Source organism: Pteropus alecto, unplaced genomic scaffold (assembly GCF_000325575.1).
Source record: "Pteropus alecto unplaced genomic scaffold, ASM32557v1 scaffold5, whole genome shotgun sequence".
NCBI lineage: Eukaryota > Metazoa > Chordata > Mammalia > Chiroptera > Pteropodidae > Pteropus > Pteropus alecto.
Genome location: NW_006441953.1, coordinates 9,400,079 through 9,414,805, shown reverse-complemented (window position 1 = coordinate 9,414,805; position 14,727 = coordinate 9,400,079). Strand labels below are relative to the sequence as shown.

The following is a 14,727-nucleotide window of genomic DNA, read 5'->3' as shown; positions in this document are numbered from 1 at the left end:
TATATAATATATATGCCACAGCTTCTTTATCCAATCATCTATCGTAGGACACTTTGGTTGCTTCCATGTCCTGGCCACTGTGAATAATGCTGCTATGAATATTGGTGTGCAAATATCTTTTCGGATATGGGTTTTCAAGTCTTTGGAAGTAAACACCCAGTAGAATGAAGGCTTATTTTAAAGAGACTACAGAAAGTAACGAAGCGTAGCCTTATATTGCCAGTCCTCAGAGAGCCCTGAAAAAATGGTAGCCTGGACCAGTGGCTACTATGGTGGCCTTGGTGGTCAGGCCACCTGGTGTACCCTCCAACATGAGAAAAGTCTACTTTGTATTCTAGTTATGACTCAGCTTCTCTCTGACGCTTCCTCTTTCTGAATTTGCTTCTCTTTTGACGCTCAGCTTCTCTTTATTTCTGCCTTTTATTTCTTCCTACAGCCTTTTTTCACCGTTATGCTATGGGTAGGGCAGAGGCTCATCCTGAGCATATTTCCCCTAAGGTAAGAAAGCTGATTGAAACTTTGTATCACCATCCAAAATGGAGCATCTGTATTGGTCACAAGACCCATGGACCACCCAATAGTCTCCTGGTCTACTTTACATCTTGCCTTCGATAGGGCCCCGGTCACTAATCCAGGCAGACAGGAAAGGCACATGACTCAAGGTTGCCTACTGGGTGGAAGAGACTGGGCTGATTTCTCCTAAAGCTGTTGCAGGCTATCTCACAGTCTAGGGTGACATATGTGTTAATTGAGTAAAGCTCCTCTTGTTTAAGTATAAATATCGGTAAGAGAAAATAGTGATGCAGGTTCTTTTTCTTGAATCATATTTCCAAAAAATCAATAAAAATAACAAATTTTTCACATGGTAAAAAAATTCAAATAGTTTATCATTCATTTACTATACTTGATGAGTATAAGAAGGGCAAAAATTTTTAGTTTGAACAAATAAATGGTCCTAAGTATGTAGTGGGAACCTAATGAAAGACTTTGCTGAGATCTGGTATATATTTCATTATCAAGAACTAGAGAAGCACTGTCCAATATCAAAATAATCCAAGCCACACATATAATTTAAATGATCTAGTAACCATATTTAAAAATACAAAAAGAAACAGGTAAAATTAATTTAATAATATACTTTATTTAATCACTGTATAAAAATATTTACATTTATCCAATATAAAAAACTATTAATATATATTCTTCTTTCATACAATGTCTTAGAAATCATGTACATGTTATACACTTACAGCACATTTCAGTAAGACTTGCCATATTTCAAGCATCACATTTGACTAGTGGCTACCATATTGGACAAATAGGGTTACAGACTTAAGTTAATAAATGACCAACCTACAATTAGCCAACAAACTGGAACTCTAGTTCATCCATAAAATCTTACTCAGTGATGCCAATATTGATATTTCTCATTTCCTCATCTCTCCTGATTCCAGCTCCTGCTCCTTTTCTCAACTGACCCCATTAACTGTGTGAATGATCTACTTGTAGAGACATCTATCAGGATCTGTGTTCTCAGAAATTATCTCAAAGGCTTTAGGGATAAGAAAGAAAAAAAATACATATATTAGAGGTGATATGGGAGAAAAAAGAGGGCAGATAAGCAAATACTAAAGAAAGATTAAAGAAGAAGAGAGAAAATAGAAGATTTTGAAAAGCAGAAAGGATAGATCAAAAAGAGAAAGCAAAAAAGATAGGGGAAGAATAGCGAAAGATAGAGAAAATTAGGACAGAAAGAAAGAAATGGAGACACAAAGAAGGGAGAAAATAAAATGCATAGGTTAAACAGGGAATGGAAAAGGAAACTGAGTAAAGAAGGAAGAGGGAAAGCCTGAATTTTTCATCCAGGTGCCAGTTATTACTATTATAATTTATTAATGAGTTGTTTAGTGTTTATCTTAGACTGAGTTATAGAGAAGCTCAATCCTATAAGATACATTAGCATGAGGAATCTCCCTGAATTTTCTGTTTGCCTCCAAACCGCATGCTATTGTTTAGACTGAATATGAAAAACATTACACAATGAATCGTGCTTACTAAGATGCCTTCCAATATATTCAGAGGTCTGCCAGCTTATAGCAGCTCATGAGAGCCTATTTTTTAATTTTTGAGACTTTTGTGAGCCAGTTGTTTAAAACAACCATTATTAAAAAATAATATTATATATATTTGCAATTAAATAAACTGTATTTAAAAAGTAATAGGTACTCAAAACTGTATTTACAAAGTAATAGGTACTCAATAATTAAGTACTCATCACTTAATTATTTTACTGTGAATTTACTATTATTGTTATTTTATTTATTTATTTTTTAAAGCCTACAGCACCTGGTATTCCAACATGGTCTTCTATCCAAGTACCAACCAGGCCCAACCCTCCTTAGCTTCCAAGATCAGACAAGATTGGGTATATTCATGTGTATTTACTATTATTATGCTCTTAAGGTTATTTACGACTATTGTATCTTTATGGCAGAATATGCTGATATATCATTGGTGCATCTTCTTCCAACTCCACCTTTAGTGATGTCACATTGGTACCTTGAAATTGAGCATAGTGGGAGTATTTATACCATAAAATGGCAAACACTATATTTCAGGACTTTATTGTTTTATTAATTTTCTAGACTTATGAAAGTAATAAAGAAATGTTAATTATTTGTCATTAGAGTGTTTTTGTTTGTTTGTTTGTTTGTTTTTAGAATCTGTTGTTAAACATTTACTAGCACACCACTGCACATGATGTCATTTATATCTTAAAAAAAAAAGTAATTATTTCTCTCCGTGAGCTTTTAGAATTGTTGTTCTTGGTATTCTAAAATTTCAAGAGAAGGTGCCTTGTACCACTCATTTTTCTGGGCAATTAAGAGATTGATGTCCTTAGTGGAATTTCATTGTTTCATTTCTTTGTTAATATCTTTTCCTCCATTTTCTCTTTCTGGAAAACCTTCTAGATGGATGTGGATTTCTCAGATTTTGGCTACTTTTTCCTATTTTTTCTTTTGCATTGGCTATTAATATTTTCGTTCTAATTTCTTAGAAATTCTCTTAGCATATTTTCCATGGCTTCAATTTCTTTGGGGGGAGGGCTATCATATTTAAGTTCTAAGAAGTACCCATATCTTCAAATTATCTTGGAAGAGAGGTAAATATCCTTGTAAACCTGACCAGGACTGCATCCTCACCATATGGCACTCCTGTCCCCTGACTCTTAAAGGCATGGTGCCTGGATCCTTGTTGATTAACTTTGACAATGAATTTTTATTATGTATCATCCTCTTGTCTGGGTGTTAACTTATGGAATTTGAGAAGTGACTGTGTACCGGTATGAGGGTGAATTCCATAAGAGAGCTCTGGAATAGACAAGGAAGACAAGTGATGAACTTGTCCAAAGTGTTGGGGAGGCATGGGGAGAACAGTCTAGAGAGAGCACAGGAGGTAGCCAGAAAATTCAGCATGCCTCCGAAATCCTCAAAAGGGACTGCATTCCCATAACCATGTGCGTTGGGAACTCAAATAGTTTTACTTGAAAGTAAAAGAAAATAGTAACTCCAAACTAGAAAATTTTGAGAGACTCGGGTTGCATTAGTGAGGTTGAAGTTTTTCATGTGTGTTTTCTAATTGGATCTCGGTTCGAGCTATCCGTTCTCATTGTGAATGTATCAGTTGGGATCTTAGCACTTTTCTATTTTTAATTTATTAGTTCTTTATATTAAAAAAAAAAGAATTTTATATGTGATATTTGCTACCAGTTTACTTTCCAATTTATTATTTCTCCATTTGCCATTTTGGCAAATGTTTGTTCATTTGCTTGTTTGTTTTAACACACAGCTGTTTCCAGTTTTTATGTTGTCAAGTTTTGTGTCTTTTCTGATTTTATTTAATCTTAGCCCAGGACAATCTAGACTAAACATAATAAGTAGCTCAGCTCCAGTTCCACATTTGGTGGCAAAATAATAGTGACCTCATCATCATCATCATAGCTAATATTTTTGAGCTTTTGTTTTGTGCCAGGTACTGTTCTATGCACATTACATGTATTAGCTCATTTAAATCTCCTAACAACAGAATGAGACAGATATGATTATTATTCTCATTTTGCATCCAAGGTGCACAAAGCAGAGAGGAATTAACACATCCACTCCGGGTCACTAGAAGGAGGTGGAAGAGGCAGCATTCAGAATGGGGGGTCTGCCTCTGGGCTGTCCTCCTACCCACTGTGCTCTGCCACCTCTAGAGTGACTAGCCAGACCTGGCTTTCCACTCACAATACCCCTGACTTATAACAACCACATAAGAGTGGTACCATTAGTGTGCCCATCATATGGATTAGAAAAGGGAGGCTAGAAGAGGTTAAGGATTCATCCAAGGGTGAGGAGGTTTAGAGAAACTGAGCCGGGATCTCAGCACAACTTTATCACCTTTATTCTCTACTACTTCCAGCTCCGACTGAGGCCCATTTGATCCCCTAAACCCCATTTTCTTTGTTAGTTGGTTGTAAATCTTTCAAGTACAGAAAAGTATAAAAGCAGAAGCAGACACCAAGCACAGGCAAGCAGTGATAATACTTTTTGTATATTTTCATCTAAACTTTTTCTCTGTATATTTTTAACACATCGAAACCATCTTGTACATACAATTTTGTATACTATGTTTTTCATTTATAGTATGATATAAACATTTTCTTATGTTAATAAAAGCCATCCTATATATTATCTTTTTAAATTGTATAAAAATAACATAACACAAGCTTACCATTTTGACCTTATACATTATTTTTAATTGTTCTAAAACATGTCACTAAACGAACATATTCCTTTATTGTGGGAAATTTGGAGTGTTTCAAATTTTTCGCTGTTAACAACCCTGGAATCAGCATAGTTGTGAATAAATATTTGTCCAGATTTCAACTTATTTCCTTAGGATAGATTTCCAGAAGTAGAATTACCAAGTCAAAGAACGTGATTATTTTAAAGCTCTTAATATATATATCACCAAATTACTTTGCTCTCCTATTATCACTATATATAAAATGCCCATTCAACAGCAATTTTGTTAGTATAACAGGCTGATAAAAATGAAACCGTTTTACTCTAAATTTAGCTAAAGCCCTTGAGTGAGGCGTGAGACTAGATAATTGGTTTTACAACCAATTGCTGACTTCTAACCAATAAAAGGTGTCAGAGGATCTGAGAGGAGTTAAAGGTTAAAAGAATTTTGGAGAGGGGTTTTGGTGTATTATGAGTTTCCTTCACCCAGTTTGGGGAAACATACTGTGACCAGTCTTTAAATCATACTTAGAAATCTAAAGGTCGAGGCTAGCTGCTCTAAAGGTACATTTTACAAATAGAGAAACTTAGGCTTAGAAAGTTTAAGTAAATTGTCCAAGGTCATTCATAATTAAGTGATGGAGTTAGAATCGAAACCCAGACATTCTGAATCAGAGCTGGCAAATTTATCTATTCTGCAATATTTCCTTTAATTTTACTTGTGAAATCTTTCTTAACTTCATTACTATATATATGTGTTCATACTTTGACCTGAATATTTCATCTCCTAACTTGGAACTCTTTGGTAGGAAACTCCACCAATAGAACTTTGACCTTCTGGTAGCCTCCTTAAAATTACTTATGAGATCAGGTATTTGTATATAGGATCAATCTAACTTCTCTTCTCAAAATCTTTAGATTTGTTAGATAAACTTTAATTGACTTCATGTTTCCCTTTAAATAATTTTTTTTAGATTTGCAAGATGTAATGAATTGAACTGTATCTTGCAAAATTCATTTGTTTGAGTCCTAAACTCCAGTCCCTCAGAATGCGACCTTATTTGGAAAAAGGGTTATTGTATCTGTTGTTAGTGAAAATGAGGTCATTAGGATAGGCTTGAATCTGATGATTGGTGTCCTTACAAATAAAAGAAATTTGGACACAGACAAGCATAGAGGGAAGACGGGCGTAAGTTCTTCTTAGAACTTAAATATGATAGTCCCACCCGCCCCGCAAAGAAGTTGAAGCAATAGAAAATATGCTAAGAGAATTTCTAAGAGTTTCCATAAGCCAAGGAAAAGAAGTGGAGAACAGGTTTTCCCTCACCAACACCTTGGTATTAGACTTCGAGCCTTCAGAACTGTGAGATAGTAAACTTCTGTTGTTTTGGACACCTAGGTTGCTGTGCTTGGTCTCATCAGCCCTAGAAAACTAAAGCAAAGTAGTGCTGAGCAATTGAAACTTGGTTATGAAATCTTGAAGTTCAATACAGGAAGTGAAATCACCTGAGAGAAAAACAGGAAAATCCATTTCTGTTTGCACCTTCCATTATGGAATAACAGCTTTCATATATTTTTAGAATATATTTCATACTTTCAATTTGCTTTCTAATGTTATGCCTCATAGATGTTTAAATGATGACTTTCCTATATCCCTAAGTTCTAACTCCATAGGTTGATTTTCAAGACTGTTGACAATATGATCTTAATGTTTATATTTCACTGTCATTTTTCATAAAACTTGTGGTTCAGTAAAACCGAGACTCAAGTCCCAGGACAGGCTTAGGTAGTCCTGTCTTCTTTCTCTTTTAGAGTGGCCTATTCTTCATCATCACACATTGAAAAATCCAGTTAAAGTCTTCCTTCAAGGCTCAGTGGAAAAACCATCACTTCTAAGATTTTCTTTCTTTCTTTCTTTTAAATCAATGATGACTTTATTTTTATTATTTTTTTAATTTTTATTTTTCTATTAGATCTGATATTCAATATTATTTTATATTCATTTCAGGTGTAGCACCTAATGTTTAAACATTTTTATAATTTACAAAGTGATCCCCCAAATTAGTCTAATACCCTCCTTACACTATACATGATTATTATCATATTAACTATATTCCCCATGCTTTACTTCACATCTCTGTGACATTTTGTAACTACCAATTTGTACTTCTTAATCCCTTCACCTTTTTCACCCAGCCCCCCAAATACCCTACTATCTGGCAATTACTAAATTGTTCTCTATATCTGTGATTCTGTTTTTGTTTTGTTTGTTTAATTAGTTTGTTCTTTAGATTCCACATATAAATAAAATATGGCATTTGCCTTTCTCTATCTGACTTATTTCACTTAGCATAATATTCTCTAGCTCCATCCATGTCATTGTAAATGGTAAGATTTCATTTTTTATGGCTGAGTAATATTTCATTGTGTATATGTACCACTTCTTTATCCAATTATCTATTGATGGGCACTTAGATTGTTTCCATATCTTGGCTATTGTAAATAATGCTGCAATGAACATAGGGATGCATATATCTTTTCGAATGAGTGTTTTAGGGTTTTATTTATTTATTTATTCATTCATTCATTTTTATTTATTTATTTATTTATTTATTTACTTACTTACTTACTTATTTGGATAAATACCCAGAAGTGTGATTGCTGGGTCATAAAATAGTTCTATTTTTAATTTTTTGTGAAACCTCCAAACCGTTTCCCATAGTGGCTACACCAATTTGCAATCCCACCAACAGTGCACAAGGGTTCCCTTTTCTCCACATCCCCACCAACATTTGTTGATTTTTGATTTATCGATGATAGCCATTCTGACAGGTGTGACCTCCAGCCACAGGAAACTAGACTCAGACTGAGATGTAACACACTCTTGGTCTGGGTTCCCCCAGATGCAGACGCTGAGACAAATATTCAACTAAAAGTCATTTATTTCAGAGGTGATCCCAGCAAACACCCTTGAAGGAATGAGGATATGAGATAAGAATAGAAAGGAAGCCAATAAAGAATGCTTTATCAAGTTATTTCTACAGTGGAGAATCAGAATTCCTACTGGGGGACTTAGGTCTAAGAATGTAAAGTACAACCCCAGATTCACTCCCCCTAAAACAGGAAAGAAAGTTGAGATGTTTGCCCACCAATTCCCTCTCTGATATTGGTGGAGGGCTACTCTCTAGCACGGCCTCCAGGACTTCTGAATCGCCCATTATGTGGGCCAAGCAGGTGCTCATGGTCAGGAAGCCCCTCAGGCAAAGTGTCTCCAGCATTAGCAATAGGCAGTCTTCAACGTGGAGAGGCAAATGCTGAGTGGAAGCGAGGAATGCACCAACGGCTACAGAAATCGGCTACAGGCATAAAGGCATGGAGCAGTCTAACATTAACGCTGGCACACAGGAACATATTTCACTGAAGTTGTTTGAACAGGTGCTTCTCTTAATTAGATGATAAGGACAATGAATTCCATCCCAGCAAAGAAACAGGTGAATCCCTCATGTGTTAGAAAGTAACTGTTTAAATCAAAATTATATCATTTCATTAATTTTTGTTACCACATATACGTGGTGAACTGAGGCCTGAAAGTATGCATTTTTATCTATTTTATCAATTCAGAATTGTGTTTAGATTTGTGTTGATGCAAAACGAAGGCATCGTTGGAACTTCCAAAAGCAGCAACAGTGAAAAGGGGAATATTTTTAGCTGTATGTGTGATCTATTTCCTTCGCTTGCTCCATCAACTTAATAAGAATGGATGCTCTTAGGTTAGCCCAAAAAAGTCCATGTTTGCTCTTCTCCTTGGGCCATTCCAAATAGGTTCTCTGTGCCATGAGAGTTTTGAGCTTGTGATAGTTGCTAGGAATTGAATACTTTGGAATGGGTTCCAGCAAGATCAGGATCAAGTTATTAGATCCTTCATGAAAGAGATTGTGATGGGCAAAGTAGAGTTCATAATGGCACCACTCACTCTGAACAAAGTTGGGAGACAGAACAAAGATGGACTTGTAACTTTTCTCAATGCAGTTTATGATATTTTCCACAATGCTCTTGCCAGGAACAAAGTTTCTCTCATGGAGACAAATCCGTATACCTTCTTTTTCTAGGTTTGGTAGTAATTCATTCTTTACCCAGAAAGAATCGTGCTCACTATATGAAACAAAAGCGTGGAACTGGAGAGTTTTTTGGAGTTCATCTGAAGGTGTGCTCCTAGCCCTGCGCCGGGTCCGGGTCCACTGAAACGCCATCCTGAGATACCAGGGCAGATCAAAGTAGATGCAGAGGACAGTCAGAGTAACAGCCAACACCAGCCCTATGACCCCAATGGTGACAATCAGCAGAGCTGTGCTGCAGGATAACGGAGACACGTGAAAGTCCTTCAGTAGGCTTCCCTTATAGCTTTCTGGATAGTCACACTTGTAAGAGTCAGGCCAACCCTCTACCACTTCACTTGATACTTGGCCTATCCTTTGGATAAATTCTCTTAGCTCACATGTACAATGGAATGGATTGTTCCCCGCTTTTACGGACTTAACCTTCTGACAGCTCTGGAAGAAATGAGCGGATGGGTTGGAAATTGCATTATTGTCAATGATCAGTACAGAAAGGCTGCTAAAGCTACCACACCCAGGAAGGTGGGCTAAATCATTGGAAGCAATGTTGAGTTCTTGCAAATCTTCTAGACCGGCGATATCTTTAGGGATGTTCCTTATTTTGTTAGAATGAAGATCAAGAATCTTGACCCTAGGAGGTAAACATCTGAAAACAGATTCAGTAAGTATATTTGAAGATATATTTAAGCTTAATAAACTTATAGTCCAAGAGCAATATCCTTCACTTTTATCATACCCTAGAGAATTCTGGCTAATATCCAGTTGTTGTAAAGACTTCATCTTCTTGGTCATATGAGCTATATTTACAAGTTTTTTCAATTGATTCATTTGTAAACTAAGTGTCTTCAACCTTGCCAAGTTTCCACAATTGTTAAAAACCATGTCTGTTAAGAGATTATTGGAAAAATCCAAGTGCAGAAATGGGCTCATTTGGGATGGGCAAACCATGTGGAGCATGTCTGTACCAGACACGGTGAAATTCTGGATGTTCATATTTGAAAAGATCGTATAGATATAACTTTGTGGAAAATTGAATACATTATTGACAACTTGGTGTACAGACAAAGCCTTCAGTGAAGTGTTAGAATAATCAAAATCTCTGAAGTCAGGGTGACCTTGTAGTTTCACATTTGAAATTGAGAAATACTCTATGCTTGTATGCCAAACCAACTGGAGGATCATAATGAAAGAATACCAATTTGTTTCAATGTTATTTAAAGTAAGACTTGACAACCTTGAATTCTTCTGAAGTTTCGACAGAGCATTTAGGAAATAAGAACATCTATCCACTACACATTTGATATTAGATAGTTCCAGACTTACTGCAGTGCTGACTGACACATCCAAAATAAAGTGGTATTCCTTTCTTGTGGGGAAAACAATGTGCAGACTCTCTGTGTTAAGGTCCTGAAGGCTCCCAGGTTCTTCTTTTTCCCCATAAGAGTCTCCTAAGACCAGTAAAATCTTATTGACGTGCAAATGAGCAATTGGCAGCACACTAGATTTTTGTAACTGTGTGGCACTCAAACCCAGAAATTGTAGTTGAGACATGTTGCCGATTTCTTTGCATATGGGCAGGGCATCAAATGCATTAAACGAGAGGTCTAAGTGCCTGAGGTTCACAGTTGGGTGGCAAGAAATCTTCTCCAACTCATTGTGGGACAAATCCAAGTATTCCAATTCCTGGTTAAATTGGAAAACACTGATGTCAAGATAGTGGATTCTATTATGAGAAATTATCAAAATCCTCAGCTTTGACAATGATAGGATGTCAGAAGTCCGAAGCTCAGATATATAGTTTTGTGATATATTTAAGATTGTTGTTTTCAGGGATAGATCTTTGGGAACATGAATGAGACCTGTTTTTGATCTGTCAACTAAAAATTCGCTTTCATCAGATAATTGGATCATAAGTGTTAACATGAAGATGATGACAAAATGCAACACAGTAGAATTAGTTTTAGTCATTTTGTAACACTAGACATTCCTAAGGGAATATTCTATTCTTCAGAGCATCTTGGTAGAGATACAGATCCTAGAAAAAAAAAATCCACATTAAATGATTGCATTAAATTATGCATGGGCAATATTAAACCTTTCTTTGCTAGAGACTCATAAAATGAAGGCTACATTCTTTGGAGTCAAACAACCTGAAACCAGGGAAATACACATATTGATAAACAACTATACTGCCTCTAATGGTGTAATGACTTGAGTTGCACCACCTTCCCAATAGATATGTCCATTTCTCAACCATCTCCAGAAACTGTGAATGTTAACTTATTCAGAAAAATGGTCTTTGTAGAGCTAATTAAAGATCTTGAGATGAGGAGATCATACTGGATTATCCAGGTGGTTTCTAAATCCATGACAAGTATCCTTATTAAAAAAAAGAAAAGAAAAAAAAGGCAGAGGGGTATTTGACAGGGATAAAAGAGGAGACAACAGAGATACTGAGAAGTCCATATGAAGACGGAGGCAGAAGTTGGAGTGAAATAGTCAACAAGGCAAAGAATGCCAACAGCCACAGAAGCTGGAAGAGGCTCATGAGATTGTACAATCTGCTGACACCTTGATTTTGGACTTCCAGTTTCCAGAACCATGAGAAAATACATTCTTATTGTTTTAAGCCACCAAGTTTATGGGAATTTGTTACAGCAGTCCCAGAAAGCTAATACAGATGGTTTTGCATATTCACAAAGTCCTCTGACCCCAACCATCCCAAGATCGTTTAGAACTCAAGCTTGGATCCACAGCCAGTATACTTTCTACCTTTGACATACTTTTCCATGGCTTTCTCAAGAGTTCTCTTCCCATTTGGTTGAATTCAGACTCTTCTTACATCACCTTTTACTACACATAGTTTGGTGCCGAACTTTGGTCTTATTCAAAGATAATTAGATCATAATAAATGGTCTCTCAGAAAATCCATTTATATATTCATCCATTTATTTACTCAATCAGTATTTATTGATAACATGCTGGCCATCTTTTAGGACCTGGAGATAAAGTAGTGAACAAGGTAAAATCCTAATTATCTAAGAGCTTATTATCTAGTGGGAGAGAGAAAATAAACAAATAAATGCCTAAACATAAATTCATGTAGTGATAAGTGCTATACAGAAAACTAAAGCAGGGCAAATTAATTAATCAAGAATAATGGCAGGTATGTAACAGTGGTTGGTGGTGGTTTTTTCAGATTGATTAGTCATAGAAGGCTTTTGTGAAAAGTTGGCATTGGGTTAGAAACCAGAATGAAGTGAATGAATAACCTATGGGAAGATCTAGGGGGAAAGCATTTCTGGCAAAAGAAAAGGCAAGTAGAAAGGTCCTGAGATGGGAGTGAGATTAGCTTGTCTGAGGCACAATAAGGAGGTCAATGTTAGCAGGGAGTCTATGGCCATGCTACCCTGAACAAGCCCGATCCTGTCTGATCTCAGAAGCTAAGCAGGGTTGGGCCTGGCTAGTACTTGGATGGAAGACCGCTTAGGAAGACCAGGTGCTGTAGGCGTAATAATAATAATAATAATAAAATGTTAGCATGGAGTGAGCAAGGATGAGAGGAGTTAGGGCTAAGACTGTACCAGGTAGAGATTAATTCCAGGTTCTATTCTGAGAGTGATGAGGGGCTGGTGAGCACTGAAAGATTTGAGGATAGTTTTCTCTCATTCAGAAAACTTTTAAAAATTCATCAAATATGTATTTACTCCCTATGAAATGTTTTGTTCTTGGTCATGCTTTTTGCACTACTTATCAATCCACTTATACCTCAGAAGTTACCTAAGGAGAGCTACACCCCTCACCCCCCAAGAGATACTTTGAACTGATCTTTCAAGGATCTTATTCAAAATTCCCTAGAACTGCATTAGACGAGCAAGCCATCAGTATCAGCATATCCCCTCACATCTCTCAGTGGGTAGGACCTAAATACTGTCCACCCTCCTATTATCACCGGATCAAAAATACTCAAAAAATGTTACATTATTGCTGACATACTGTACAGTTAGGTCTAAGGTGGCTGCATCTGTATTGAACATGTACAGACTTTTCCCCTTATCATTATTCCCTAGATAATACAATATAACAACCATTTATACAGCATTTACATTGTATTCATATTATAACTAGAGATTATTTAAAGTATAATGGAGGATGTGCATAGCTTTCATGCAAATACTATACCATTTTATATAAGATACTTGAGCATCCAAGGATTTTGGTATCTGAGAAGGGTCCTGGAACCAATCCCCCATTGATACTGAAGGATGACTGTAATTCAAGTGCCAGAAACAACTCTGGGTTGCAAAAGTTCCCCAATTTAGATATGCAAATGAACCTAGTTTTTGAATCAAAGCTTGGACTCACCCTTTTGCAGAGGTGCCAGTGATCCCTTGTTGTCCTAATTTCTTCTGACATAGGAAAGGGCCTGGTACACCCGCTCCATCACCACTCACAAAAGGCTCTGTGCAAGAAAGAAGACACAGACATTAAAATATATATTAAAATAAGAGTAGCATTTTTATGGCATTGATTGCATTTGGTGGAAAGCCCCAGAAATTTCCCAATTCTTTCTCCCCAGTTCCTGAAAGAACTACTCACACAAAAAGTACTTAGATGAGAATCAAAATGATATCCAATTACTAGCTGGGCCAGTGCTTACTTAATACTTCTAAACAGAACTGATAAAAGCAGGTTGAAGCAAAAGTGGTTTAGGCTTAAGGCTCGAGTAGGGTTCCTTATTGATTCCTAAGCCTGGATCTAAAATTGGGGATGTTTCTACCTTCTGGCCAACTGCAGAGTTCAAGGAAGCAGCTATCAGTATAGTCAGGCATGGTCCACAGAGAGTGACCAGAGAGACAAGGGGCAGAGACAAGATCCTCTGCACTGTGAACCTACCACAGGCAAGACAAATATTGTATTCATTTCCTTAACAACAGCAACCACCATGAAGATTTAAATTTACAAAACTGTCTGTCCCCAAGCATTTAGTGAAGGCGTGGCTTCAGCTTTATATCTAGCAGAATTAATTGACTCAACTGTCTTTTATTTGCTCAACCACCGTTTTGTCCTTTCATTTATAGTCAGTTGATAAAACCATTTTTTTTCCTGTAATTATGAAGTCAAAGTATTTTTAAATTTTACATATCAAATGATAAATCAGTGAAAATCAATATTTTTAAATCAAAGTCCTAATAACCAGCACTGAATTTCATCTATATTAGAATCTTAAAACTATTTTACTACCAAATAGAGTGATTATTTGCTAAGCTGATTAGTAAAAGGATGCTTTAATTTGAAAGTATCAAAATATCTTTAGGTGTGTCTATGCCAGTTTTTGTGATTATGGTAGTTTTTCCTGCCAGTATGTGATATGATGCATCGATATGTTCGAATTGCCATTGTTTAGAGACTTGCGGGCATCAAATCAGGACTTCAACTTGTCTTAATGGATGATGCCCACTCAATCAGTCTAGCCCACTGAGTTCAGTCGGCAAATATTAAGGGAGTCGTCTCTGAATCAGGCCAACTAGTTATTAACCACATTTTGAAAAGATTGGAACAAGTTGAAAGGCTTTCCTGCTTTGTTTCCTATGTGGTTTGATGAACTTTTGCTTTCTGTGAAGACGCACTCACTTTCAACTCTCTTGATCAAATTGGGTGATGCCTGGGAAACATTTCTGGAAACTTACAATTTCACCTCACAAGTAGCACCATAGAACAGTTTCAGTGGTCTGAATAAACAGACAAGAATAGCTCATGGCACCAACTGAGAGAAGAAACTATATAAACTTGCCCATAACAACAGGAGTTGTATTATGCCAGCA

At 36.4% G+C, this 14,727-nt stretch overlaps 1 protein-coding gene and 1 pseudogene across 1 annotated transcript in view; one reads left to right on the top strand and one right to left on the bottom strand.

The window, feature by feature from the left end:
- Positions 1 to 7,711: 7,711 nt before the first annotated feature.
- Positions 7,712 to 14,727, bottom strand: part of TLR1 (toll like receptor 1) — a 7,523-nt gene continuing 507 nt past the window's right edge. Inside the window, 2 exon segments of the mRNA NM_001290161.1 lie at positions 7,712 to 10,937; positions 13,268 to 13,364. Of these exon segments, the coding sequence (NP_001277090.1) occupies positions 8,492 to 10,870 (2,379 nt within the window). The 5' untranslated portion in view covers positions 10,871 to 10,937; positions 13,268 to 13,364 and the 3' untranslated portion in view covers positions 7,712 to 8,491.
- Positions 12,295 to 12,413, top strand: LOC112485542 (annotated as a pseudogene).